Source organism: Camellia sinensis, chromosome 9 (assembly GCF_055761805.1).
Source record: "Camellia sinensis isolate YWXY chromosome 9, ASM5576180v1, whole genome shotgun sequence".
In the NCBI taxonomy this organism is placed as follows: Eukaryota; Viridiplantae; Streptophyta; class Magnoliopsida; order Ericales; family Theaceae; genus Camellia; species Camellia sinensis.
Window position 1 is genome coordinate 122,603,612 of NC_138969.1, and position 14,032 is coordinate 122,617,643.

The following is a 14,032-nucleotide window of genomic DNA, read 5'->3' on the forward strand; positions in this document are numbered from 1 at the left end:
ATGACACATCCATACTCACATGAAATTTCTGGGTTTGAGGATCGAAACACTTATACCCCTTTTTGTTTGAGGAATATCCCAAAAAAACACATTTTATAGCACGGGGGTCAAGTTTTGAACGAAATTGACTGGGAACATGAACATAGGCAGTACATCCAAAAACTTTGGCGGGTAAATCAGAAAACAACCTCGTGTCAGGAAAAAAAGCTTTGAGACAATCGAAAGGTGTTTTGTATGTTAACACCTTTGTAGGCATCCTGTTTATCAAATAAGAGGCTGTTAAAATTGCTTCACCCCATAAATATTTAGGAACATGCATGTAAAACATTATAGCACGTGCAACTTCAAGTAGATGTTTATTTTTTCGTTCTGCAATGCCATTTTGTTGAGGGGTATCCCGACATGTAGATTGATGAAAAATCCCCTTTTTTTTCCAAAAACTCACCCAACTGCTCATTGAAATATTCTGTTCCATTATCAGAATGTAAAATACCAATTTTGGTTTGAAATTGGTTTTCAATCATATTGTAAAAATTTGTGAATAAATTTTTCACGTCAGATTTTTTGTTCATCAAATAAATCCAACATAAGCGGGTATGGTCATCAATAAATGTAACAAACCATCTTTTACCAGAAAGAGTAGTGATTTTAGAAGGGCCCCAAACATCACTATGAATCAAATAAAAAGGTTTGGAAGTCTGGTAAGGTTTTGGCAAATAAGTAGAGCGATGAAATTTTGCAAATATGCAACTTTCACAATGAAAAGAAAAACAATCAATCCCTTTAAATAATTTTGGAAATAAATGTTTCAGATAAAGAAAACTAGGATGTCCTAGCCTATAGTGCCATAGCATTATTTTTTCTCGAACAGAGATTGAACTAGTACTATTAAAGCTCTGAGCTTTTTTATTACTAACAGGTACTTCATCAAAGTAGTAAAGACCTTCAAGCATCCTAGCATGCCCAATCATCATCCCCGAGTTCTGGTCCTGAAATTCACAATGGGATTCAAAAAATGTAACACGACAATTAGAATCCTTAGATAGTTTACTGACAGACAAAAGGTTACAGGCTAAGTTGGGGACGTGAAGAACAGCATTGAGATTAATTTTCTCAGTTAGTTTAATAAATCCTTTTCCTGCAATAGGTGAAAAACTACCATCGGCTATTCTGATTTTGTCATGACCAGAACAAGGGAAATAGGTACTAAATAAATAGGAAAAACTAGTCATGTGATCGGAGGCACCGGAATCTATGATCCACGGAGAGAAGTTTAGGCAAGAGAAGGCTTTAGGATTTCTACCTGTTTGTGCCAACAAAACACTAGGAGTACCGGATGAGGAGTTGGATTTTATCAGCTTTAAGAGTTGATCAATCTGCTCTTTGTTGAAGGGACCTGAATCGGCTTCATTAGCGGTAGGAAAGCCACGATTCTTCTCTCCTTGTTTGCTGCTTTTCCAGTTGACAGGTTTGCCATGGATCTTCCAACACGTTTCGCGTGTATGGCGAGGCTTGTTGCAAAAATCACACCAGACCCGTGGCTTATCATCAAACCTGCGCTGGTAATTTGCAGCCTTGTTGGCCGCAGCATCGCTAATTAAAGCAGAAATTTCAATTGATTCACCAGTACCTTTTTTCTTAAGCATGACGCTCCTTCGGCTCTCTTCCCTTCTGACTTCGGCAAATACTTCGCCAATGGATGGGAGAGGAGGTCTGCCAATAATTCTTCCTCGCACTTCATCGAACTCAATGTTGAGGCCGGCAAGAAACTTGTAAATACGGCTGTCTTCCACAGTTTTCTTGTGGTGGTTGCAGTCGTCAACCGATTTCCATTCGTATGTGTTGAAGATGTCAAGATCCTGCCACAACCTTTTCAACGAATTGAAATATTTGGTGACGGAATCATCTCCTTGACGAATCTCTCCCAACTTCAAAGTTAATTCGAAAACTTGAGATTGATTTCCTAGGTCAGAATACATCTGACTAACATTATCCCACAATTCTTGTGCAGTAGGATAGCACATGTAATTAGAGCTTATATCCTCCTCCATAGAATTGACCAACCATGTCATAACCATGGAGTTTTCAGCGTCCCAACTGTCGAACAGCGGATCATTAACAGCAGGAGCCTTCTTGTCACCAGTGATGTAACCGATCTTTCCTTGCCCACGGATATACATCCGGACAGATTGTGACCAGCGGAGAAAATTATCACCATTTAGGCGGATGGTGGTGATTTGGACAGAGTGAGAGTTGGACGTTTTCACCGGAATGGCAGCGGCAGGGGTTGAAGTGGTTTCAGACGTGACTTCCGACATGGCTATGACGGTTTTAGGGCTGCTGCGTTTTTTGTTGCTCTGATACCAACTTAGAAAATATGAGGAAGAAGAACTCCGAAAATATGAGGAAGAAGGAATATATTTCTGTTATATTCAAAACTTCTTATTTTACAAGACCAAATGACACTCCTTATATAGGAGATATTACAAACATCATTATAACCCATTATATGCCACTTACATATTATATATTACCACTATCTACCACTATCTACCACTATCATATTATATACATGCCACTATCTACCACCAACACCACTATCATATTCTATACATGCCACTATCTACCACCAACACCACTATCATATTCTATACATGCCACTATCTACCACCAACACCACTATCATATTATATGCATTAACACAAATTTCCAGCACTTAGTTGCCCAACACTCCGTCCCATACAACATAGCTGGCCTAATAGCCGTTCTATAAAACTTACCTTTTAGTTTAGTGGGTATTCATTTATCGCACAATACCCCAGACGCACTTCTCCACTTACACCATCCCGCCTTAATCCTATGGGCCACATCTGCATCAATCTCTCCCGCTGTTGTGATAATCGACCCTAAATAACGAAAATGTTCACTCTTAGGCAGTTCTTGGTTCTCAATCTTCACTTCTCCTCTGCTTTCATTGTTACTGTTACTAAATTTACACTCCATGTACTCTGTTTTAGTTCTGCTTATCCGAAATCCTTTAGATTCAAGAGCTTTTCTCCAGATCTCCAACTTTGTGTTAACTCCTTCTCTAGTCTCATCCACTAACACAATATCGTCTGCAAAAAGCATACACCATGGCACGTCATCCTGAATATTTATCGTCAACTCGTCCATAACTAAAGCAAAAAGATAAGGACTTAAGGTAGATCCTTGGTGTAACCCTACAGTGATAGGAAATTCATTTGTTTCTCCAGCTGGCGATCTAATAGTGGTCACCACCCCTTCATACATGTCCCTAATCACGTCAATGTAGCCTTTGGTCACCCCTTTCTTCTCTAACGCCCACCATATTATATCCCGGGGCACTATGTCATATGCTTTCTCAAGGTCGATAAACACCATATGAATGCCTCTTTTCTTTTCTTTATACTTTTCTATTACTCTCCTCAAAAGATAGATCGCTTCCATTGTTGACCTACCAGGCATAAATCCAAATTGATTCTCTGACACCTCTGTTATGTCTCGCAATCGACGTTCTATCACCCTCTCCCACACTTTCATTATATGACACATTAGCTTAATTCCTCTATAGTTGTTACAATTCTGGACATCACCTTTATTCTTATAGATTAGCACTAAAATACTCTTCCTCCACTCATCTGGCATGTTCCTAGTCAACAAAATTTTGCTAAACAACCTAGTCAACCAAGCAACTCCCTTTTTACCCAAACACTTCCATGCTTCAATAGGGATATCATCAGGTCCTAAAGCCTTATTTGATTTCATCTTCTTAAGTGCAATCTCCACTTCAAAATTCCTAATCCTGCGATAGAACCTATAGTCTTGGTTTATCGTATTACTGATTATTTCTTCCCCTATTGTCGTACTTCCATGTTCCTCATTTAACAGTTTCTCAAAATAATTCTTCCATCTTTCCTTAATCTCATCGTCCTTCACCAATACCTTAGAATCCTCACTCTTGATGCACTTTACTTGATTAAAATCTCTTGTTTTCCTCTCCCGTATCTGAGCAAGTTTGTATACCCTCTTCTCTCCCTCCTTACTATCTAGTCTAGTGTATAGGTCATCATAAACTTTCAACTTAATCTCTCTCACTACTTTCTTGACCTCCTTATTAGCCAATCTATAGCTCTTAAGGTTTTCCTCAGTTCTATCCTTCTGCCACTTTTTAAAGCACTCTTTTTTTGCCTTAACTACCGCTTGGACCTCTTCCCTCCACCACCAAGTTTCCCTAGAGCTGGGTCCCGTTCCTTTCGACTCTCCAAGCACTTCCCTTGAGATTCTCCTCATACAATTGGCCATCGAATTCCACATAGTGTTAGCATCACCTTCTGTAAAAATTGATGTATTTATTGATTGATTTCTGATTAATTGATTGTTGATATATTTACAATTCCTATATATAGAAGAAAATGTGGTAGTAGGTGTAGGAGTGAAGTGGAGGTGGTAGGTGGAGTGTGTGATAGTGGAGGTGGTAGGTGTGGAGTGTGTGATAGTGGAGGTGGTAGGTGGAGATAAATTCTAACAGCCCCCCGCAAACTCAAGGAGGATAGAAACTAACCAACTTGAGTTTGGAGAGAGGAACAAAATAATAAAATACATAAAAATAAAAGAGGATAGGAGACACTGTATGGTCGTGTCAGACCATTGGTGAAGACACTGGATGGTGGTGTCATAACGTTGTAGATGACACTGTATGGGGGTGTCATAACCATGTAGAGGACACTGTATGGTGGTGTCATAACGGTGTAGAGGACACTGGATGGTGGTGTCAGACCGATGTAGAAGACAGTTTATGGGGTCATGTCGGACCGATGTAGAAGACAGTTTACGGGGTCATGTCGGACCGTTGTAACAGACACTATTGTGACAGTTTACGGAGTCTTGCTGGACCCTTGTAGAAACTAACCGGAATCAATGTCGGGACAGTTTACAAAGTCTTGTCGGACCCATGAAGGAGCTAACCGGAATCAATGTCGGGACAGTTTACAGAGTCTTGTCGGACCCATAAAGGAGCTAACCGGAATCAATGTCGGGACAGTTTACAGAGTCTTGTCGGACCCTTGGAGATGCTAACCGGAATCAAATGTCGGGACAGTTTATAGGGTCATGTCGGACCGTTGTAGAAACTAACCGGAATCAATGTCGGGACAGTTTACAGAGTCTTGTCGGACCCTTAAAAAGTCGCACCCTCAAAAGGTGTGCCCAATCTATCAAAAGGCGTGCCATCAAAAAGGCGTGCCCAATTCATCAAAAGGTGTGCCATCAAAAGGTGTGCCCATTTTATCAAAAGGTGTATCGGACATGATGGCGAGGCGCGTGACTTGGCTTGCGCGCCCAGGTTGTCGTCTAGTGGCAAGAGGCGCGCGATGCGCGTGGCTGCCTTGGCTATTTAACCAAGGTTGATGATGAGGCTGAGGCAGAGAAAAGCTGCGAAAAAACTTCTGAAAAACTTCGTTGTGTTGAGAGAGAGTCTGAAAAACTCTTCGTTGTGCTGAGAGAGAGAGTCTGTAACACTCTGTTGCCTGAGAGAGATTTCTGAGAGAGATACTGTGTAACACTCTGTTGCCTAGAAAATGGCTTCATCGTCCTCCCGCGGGCTGCTCACCCTCTTTCCCGACCTCAACGAGTGAACGAGAGAGAGAACTGGTGCGGTGGCACTGGAAACTCAACCAAGCGCCCCGGAGTTTGCTCCGTTGAACTTTCTGATGCGGTCGGTGGAGCAAAGAATGGCAGTGCAGTCGGATGTGGAGGCCAATCAGTATACTTTGAAGGCATGTGTGGAAAGCATGACGGCGGTCACAAACTTGTCGAACCGGCTGCAGAGTAGGACAAATGAGGTGCAGCATGTAAATGCCCGGCTGGCTCTGCTCCAACGCATGTATAAGGATGCGCGAGCAGAGATCAGTGTGCTAAAGGCAGAAAACAAGGAGCTGAAGCGGAAGGCCACCGTGATGTTCCGATTTGGAGGGCCGCCATATGCTGCAGTGGAGGAGCAGGGAGTAGGGATCATGCCCAGTGGAGTGGGAAACACGGAGGCAACACCGGCAAGGGCCGCCCAGGACGGAGGCAAAAAGAAGAGACCGGCGGCAGAGTAGGTCGGTGGGTGGCCGTCTGCAGAAAAGAAAACAAAGCTGTTGTTGTGGATTTTTGTTGTTGTTGGTGTGGTTTTGTCGTTTTTTTTTTTTTTTTTTTTTTTGTGTGGTGTAAAATGGTGATCGGGGTGAGCCCCGACATGAATAAAATGAGTTTGGTGTGCAGTTCGTCTGCTGTCTATTTTGTTTTGTTTTGTTTTGTTTTGTTTTTTTTTTTGTTTTGTTTGTTTTTGTTTTGTTTTGTTTTTTTGTAAGAGAAATAAAAAAAGAAAGAAATAATAAGAATATAGGGGAAATCAAAACGAGAGAGTGAGGGAAAAAAAAATGGTTCACGTGGGTTTTTTTTTTTTTTTTTGTTGGAAATGAAAAAGGAAAGATAAAATAAAATAAATAAAAGTAAAGTGGGGGTATTGATTATTTGATATAAGAATAATAGTAATAAAAAAAAAATTAGAAAGTAGACCACCTGGAGATATCCTTGAGATTCGTTTGGTAGGGTGTGATTAAAAAAGAAAAAGGGAGGAGAGAGAAAGAGGTGCACATGGGTTGATTTCAATCCATGAACCTGTCAAAAAAAAAAAAAAATAGAATAAAAAAAAGGTGCACATGTTGGAAAGTGATAAAAGTGCACATGGTTGGCAGTGCACATGGGTCCGCCGCATGCAATGAGGGATTTGAGTTAAAGCTTTGATATCTCTGTATCTTTGAATCTTTCTAGGTTTTCAATGCATGTTGGAATGGTGTGACCAATTGGTCAGAGAAGATGGCATGGAAGAAAAGCAAACATAGGACATGACGATAAGGTCGGGAAAGTGAAGTAGTGGAAGCCGCAAATGGCGCGACAGAAATCCGGCATGGGGACGTCCACGGAAGGAAGGACGAGGTAGATCCCGTGCGTGTGATCGACGGGGAAGGGTTTGGATCGGACGGCGGAGGCGAAGATATTCAGTCCCTTCGGATGGAAGCTGAGTCGGCTGGGGAAGAAGCTGCATCTGCGTTGGAGCAGCTCCACGAGGCTTCGGTGGTGTTCATCGCCATGAGAGAGAGAAGAGACCCTCCTCCCGCAAAGTAATGGTGTGTGTTGGTAGCGGCGGCACGGTGCTTCTGCGGAGGAGGAGCACAACTTGCTGACTGAGGAGATATGATGAGTATTCTAATTGGTCCGTGTTTCAGATTCAACCGTGACCGATAAAGGTTGATGATTAAACTGATGAGGGTGTTTTACGGTGGCAGATGTGGGGCTTCTGCGGCTGCTGAGTGAAGGTAGGTGTAGAGGTCCGGCGGGCGGCCAAGGCGAGACTGCCGCCCGCCGGTGAAGCAGAATGATTAGGTTGTTAACCTAGCTCTGATACCATGTAAAAATTGATGTATTTATTGATTGATTTCTGATTAATTGATTGTTGATATATTTACAATTCCTATATATAGAAGAAAATGTGGTAGTAGGTGTAGGAGTGAAGTGGAGGTGGTAGGTGGAGTGTGTGATAGTGGAGGTGGTAGGTGTGGAGTGTGTGATAGTGGAGGTGGTAGGTGGAGATAAATTCTAACACCTTCTAAGTCCCAAGTACCTTCCTTATCCATTCGATTCTTAAATATTTCTAGTTTATCCCCTTTTAAGTCCCACCATCTCGTCCTACGACGCCCACCATCCTTCCTAGCTTGGTATTGCCCTCTAAAACATAAATCTAGTATCAAAATCCTATGTTGAGAGACCAGACTCTCTCCAGGAATCACCTTACAATCATTGCATTTTAGGCAGTCTACTTTTCTCACTAAGAAATAATCTATTTGGCTCTTAACTAATCCACTCTTAAAGGTTATCAAATGCTCCTCCCTCTTCTTATACATAGTATTGGCCACCACCAAGTCAGAAGCCAACGCAAAATCTAAGATTCTCTCTCCAGCCTCATTTCTGTCACCAAAACCGTATCCACCATGCACCCTTTCATAACCTACTTTATCTGTGCCCACATGGCCATTAAAATCTCCACCTATAACCAGGTTCTCTCCTACGGGTATCTCCTGTAAGATCTCATCCATTTGCTCCCAAAAATCCCTCTTAGTCTGATCATCTAACCCTACTTGAGGGGCGTAAGCGCTAATAATGTTCACTATATTCCCTCCAATAACTAATTTAACTAGCATAATCCTATCTCCTTTCCTAACGACCGCCACCACACTTTCCACAAGACCCTTGGCAATTATGATTCCTACCCCATTCCTGCGTCTATCCTTACCACTATAATAAAGTTTAAAACCAGTATCCTCAATTTCCCTAGCTTTCTCTCCCGTCCACTTAGTTTCTTGTATGCAAGCTATACTAACTCTCCTCCTAATCATAACATCTACCAATTCCATCGTCCTACCAGTTAAGGTTCCTATGTTCCAAGTGGCTATCCTAAACCTATAGTCTTGGACTAACTTCTTTACCCGCGCTCGTCCAGAAAAACGCGGAAACCTTTGCCCATTTTTCACCGCACCCAGGCGTCGATGCGGCGGCCCTTGCTCACTTTTCGAAACACCCGGAGGCAGGCGCAACGCATCACTTGAGGGGAACGACCTAGCATTTAAACGATTCAAAGTATGATTCATTTTCATACGGGATCCGAGCGGTTTTTTTACGTGTTGGCTGTCGGCTACCTAACACACAACCCTCCTCCTTAACCCGGGCTTGGGACCGGCGGAGTTGTTAACAACCCCGGCGGAGTTAAAAAAAAAAAAAAAAAAAAAAAATTAAGTAATATTATTTTATATTAGTTTTGACCTTTTGATACTCTTTTATTATATCTTAATATATTGCATTATGATGAGTTATAAGGAGAAAAGAAAAAAAAAAAAAAAAGGTTCACAAATTACTTAGTTATCTGTTACGACTTCAATGTAAGCACCAAGCAACATATTTGTCAAATTATGTTTTTTATTGTAATCTTTTGTGTTCCATTAATGTTGTATAAGTTGGTTCAAATGCTGTTGAAGATAAAAGATTTCTTCATTTCCATGGGATGTCTAAGTGGTCTATGTGCAATACATATGCTTAGTTTTGATAATGAACTTATTTATCTTTTTATTTTTATGGTCAGATATCTCAAGGGAAATATGCTCAACAATTCATCGCTGGGATGGTTCACTAATATCTCAAATTCATCCGTGTACGTGTTTGTTACTAAAATTTGCATAGTGAAACTAAAATATCTTATGCTTCATTTATTTTTCTAATGTTTGATTGTGTTTCTTAAAGCATTGGTCTATTTTTGAATTAGTATGAAGCAACTATTCTAGGGACGGATCTAGAAGTTAATGATTGGGGGGCCAAAACAAGGGTTCAACAAATGCAAATGGTTGATAGATTTAAACGATTTTAATAGTTATTAAAATAAATAAATCACTATTAAAAATAAGTTAATAAATAATGAGAACACTCTAAATATGTTATAGGAATTAGGAACTCGAACTTCAATGATGCACCACTAAAAAAAATATAAATCATATGTAATATTACATAATTCGCATACTACATGAATGATAATAGATTACAAATCACACTATCTAAAAGGTGCATACCTATATGCTCTTTTAAAACTATATCACAATGATTCATAATGAAACCATAATAGCTTACAACTTTTGTCAACACAATAGTTTGTAACATTTAAATGTCCATAACATAACCACAATGGGAAATAAAAATAATTAATTACTTTTTTAAATAAAAAAACCTTTGAGGGGCTCTGTGTATTGAATTATAACATATGAGTAAAAGAAAAACTTTGAGAACTCTAAAATGTCACTCCTAAATTTACTCCAAATGATGCGGACAGTTACATGTCAATTGTTGCTTTGTGTAGAATTGAAAACCTATATAATTTACATAATGCTACACTTTTTCTTATACACATAGCATTATGTGGAAGCTAGCAGGGACCCCCCCGCCCCCCCCCCTTCCTCCCCTGTACAATTCCATTGCCAAGTTGATTTTTTGAATTTATAATGCAGTTATCTTCAAAGTAGCTTGTTTAATTACAAGATGTGATTTAATGATGAATTCATCTGGACTAAAATGAAGCTCCAATCTGAATTAAATATTCATGTGTATATAATATATATCTATAAGCATACATGCAAACCTAGTGACATGTACATTAATCAAAATACTCAAATCGATATCATAAACTTATATTTAAAAGTCAATTTAAAGGAAAAAAAAAAAAAAAAACTAGATCTTGGAATAAACAATTTTGTCTACCGTTTAGATTTATATAAGTAATCTCACCTATGAAGCATGGGTGTGGGTACGAGTACGGTACAGGTACGATTGCAGGTACGCCGATACGGAAAACCTCAAAAAAAGTATGAAACGGGTACGGTTGCGGTACGCCGAAATAGATTTTTATTTTTATTTTTATTTTCATTTATAATTATGGTTAAAGGATCCAACCTACAAATTAAAATTAAACATCAAAACTAAAAAGAGAACTACAAAACTAAAAGACAAATATATTTCAATTCAACAATGCCAACACCAAAGGAAAAACAAATATCAGCGCCAAGAAGAAATGACAGATTAAGAAGAAATGATAGATTGTAAATATATTTGAATTCACACTCATCAATTTACACAGATTAAGAAGAAATGACAGATTGTAAATTAATTGAGAGATTGTAAATTATGATAACTTGCATACGTATAAAAAAAATACTCAATTGCACAATAATTGGAGAGATTGTATCTATTAATTGAGAGATTGTGTAATTGAAGAGGGTGTGATTTATTATACCAGCACGGTGTGATTTAAATTACACTCAAGAGAGGGTGTGATTTAAATTAATGATAGATCTGTGTATCAATTAATTGAGAGACTGCCCTTGTTTCAATCAATTAATTGAAGAGATTGTCACTTGCACACACTCAACGACAGATTGTAAAAAAATACTCTACTACATTTACACAGATCAATAATCTCATCCATCAAAATTGCTGATCTGCAATGGCAAAAAAAAAAAAAAAAATGAAGAAACAGAGAGATGAGGAACTCTCACTGGAGGGAAGACGAAGAAAGGAGCAGAGAAGAGGAAAAGCACTTCCTAATCTGCAGAAAAAAACGAAGAAGAAGAAGAAGAAGAAGAAGACAAAGAAGAAGATGAAGACACTCATTGGAGGGCTTCGTCTCGTTGCGTTACTGTCTCCGTTGCTGTTGTTGGAGGGCTTCAAAGTGAAGAGATGTTGATGTTGTTGAAGAAGAAGAAGACGAAGAAGTTGACTGCGCCGTTCTCTTTGCTATAGCTGAAGTGAAGAGATTCAAGGAAGGGACAAAGGGGTGGTTTGGGATGATTTAAATAAGTGCACTTTTTGACTTTTTACAAAAAAACGTGAAATATGGGTTGGATTTGAAGTGATGTAATAGAGAGGTGATGTGACTTAAATAGGATGATGCGACTTAAATAGGATAGTGACTTTTTAACTTTTTGACTTTTTTGGATTATGCCAAACTAGCCCAAAAACCTGGTGTATATATATTCTTAATATTACAAAATAACATTGTATTTTTTGTTTTTTTTAATAAAGAACATAAATAAATTGCTCCGGTAGCCCTAATTCTCTTACAAATTTTATTTTTTGTCCCGGCGTACCCGAAACGTACCAACAGCGTACCCATGTCGTACCCACGACATACCCAATTGAACCAAACATACTGGACCCCCTTTTGCCGTACTCGGTACGCGTGCAGCCGTACCGGTACATGGTACCCGTACTCGGTAAGTACCCAGTACTCGCATGACACTATTTTTGGAGTACCTGTGCTTCATAGAATCTCACTTACCTAATGTAGTAATAATGTATAGTTGCTTCTTGATCAAATTTGTCTTTGCTTTCCTTTTTTTAACAATAGTTTTACCTAAGCAAGTATGATTCACCATTCTCTTCTTAGAATTTATACAACAAATCAAGGCTTTGTTGATGATTTAAGACAATTAGAAACGATCAACTTTATTTTGATAATGTGGTTAACTATTTTTGTTTTGGGGATAATGAAATGAATTAATACAAATGGTTGAATGTTAACTAGAGCAAAATTACTTCATAAGAGTTAGGTGCTTTGGCTCTATGTTTATGTCACGCACCCTATTAGCAATAATATCATAGAACTTCATTAGACTAATGATTGTTGGATCCTAGCTACGAGATCAAAGATCTTAGAGAAACACGTTTTTCATTTTTGGGATTAAGATCCATTATAATAGAGGTAGTCTCAATTCTTAAGTTGTCTCACTGTAGGTAGTGTTTATTTTTAACGTTAACATAGTATCGGAGCAGCTTTTGCTTAAAATCATGAAAATATATTTTTTATTCATTTCTTTTCGTTTTCTTTGTTTTGTCTTCTCTTAAAAAAAATAAAAACCTTAGATTATGTTTAGCCCTAGTTGTCGTTGTCAACCTAAGTTAGCTAACGTCGTGTTGTCATTGCCTCACCGTCAACCCTAGTCGCCATCAACCCTAGTCAACCATTGCCTCATCGTCAGCCCTTGATCTCCATCATTGCCTCGTCCTTATCTAGACATTATAGCGACATCACCTCTGTTCAACTCAATGCAACATTTGTCATTTGGTTGTCATCTAAGAAGTATATACCCGGACACGGACATAGACATACAAATTTTCAAAAAAAGGGGGACACGATATGCTAGGGATATGCTTAACATATATAATTATATTTAACAAGCTCAGGCCATAGGTCCTTTTTATAGACTTTTTTGTTTCGAGTCTATAAGGACATTATATGTTTATCAGTCCAAATTAACATTTTGTTTGGATTCACATATCTATCTAACCAAAACTACCAAACCCACCTCAGTGATTCTAGGCAATTCTCTCTCTCTCTCTCTCTCCATACTATGGTGTAATGTGCCACTCCAGGATCACACAACCACTATAATAGGCGGCGAGTTACGGTACCAGATCGGGCAAAACACCTACATCAAACTTGTACTCCATGCCCAAAACCACAAGACCTCTGCCCTAAATGGCGTCCTCCTCAACTGCTCCTTCGGTGGCGACGCCAATCCCGTCGTTGAGATTGCCGACTCCATCCCTCTCTTCCACTATCGGCCTCATCCCTCCCCTCGAGATCACTGTAATTCAAGTATCTTTTCGTCTGTCTAGATTTTTTACTCTAGTGCTCTTATCATATGACTCATCATCTCTCCTTACTTCACAATTGTACATCTCCTTCCTTTTATATTATTATTAATATTGTTAGTGGGTTTAGTATGTCTGTTATATCTGTTTGGTCTATCCTACTGTCTGATAGGTCTGTTATTCCGTCTGTCTTTTATGTTCCTCAGTTATCTTCAGTTCATCATCTATAGTCAGCTTGATGCCTCCGATTTTGATGTTATATTTTTTTCTTCTATTAATTTTGTGCAGGATTGAATGTGCAAGTAACAGATTGGGATTAGTTATAGAGTTGGATACCTCTATGTGGTGGAGAGCTTGCATTTGCCTATGACTCTGGCTGTTTTTTTCTCTTTTCAATTAGATTCTCTGTCGAGTCCTTTATTTGTTACATTCTAGATTATGACATTTATCTGTTGACTGTTTACAGTCTTTAGCTCAGTCAGGTTTATTGGGTAAGGTTTCTCTTAGTCAACTTACTGAGTGTTGAGGGTGTAAACTTACCAAAATCACAGTCTTACATTTACGTCAAAGTACTTGTATTTTTGATATACTATTTTCTTTAATTTATACTGATGTCTGGGGCCCTTCTCCTACTCTCACCAAAGGGAGTTCTGCATACTATGTGTCATTTGTTGATGGCTACACCTGTTACATTTGCGTTTATCTTATGACTCATAAGTCTGACTTCTACCAGATGTACTGTACCTTTTAGTCTATGATTACTATGGTCTGCTATTAAATT

At 39.0% G+C, this 14,032-nt stretch overlaps 1 protein-coding gene across 4 annotated transcripts in view; it reads left to right on the forward strand.

Annotated features, from left to right (window-relative positions):
* The window catches only part of LOC114282852 (uncharacterized), a 136,472-nt gene that overhangs the window by 96,782 nt on the left and 25,658 nt on the right, over positions 1-14,032 (forward strand). For 3 of the 4 annotated variants that reach the window (XM_082887560.1, XM_082887562.1, XM_082887563.1), the window contains one exon: positions 9,197-9,265. In XM_082887560.1, the coding sequence (XP_082743686.1) occupies positions 9,197-9,265 (69 nt within the window). Of the gene's footprint in view, positions 1-9,196; positions 9,266-13,539; positions 13,837-14,032 lie in introns of those variants that run through there. The other variant, XM_082887561.1, reaches the window with a different exon arrangement.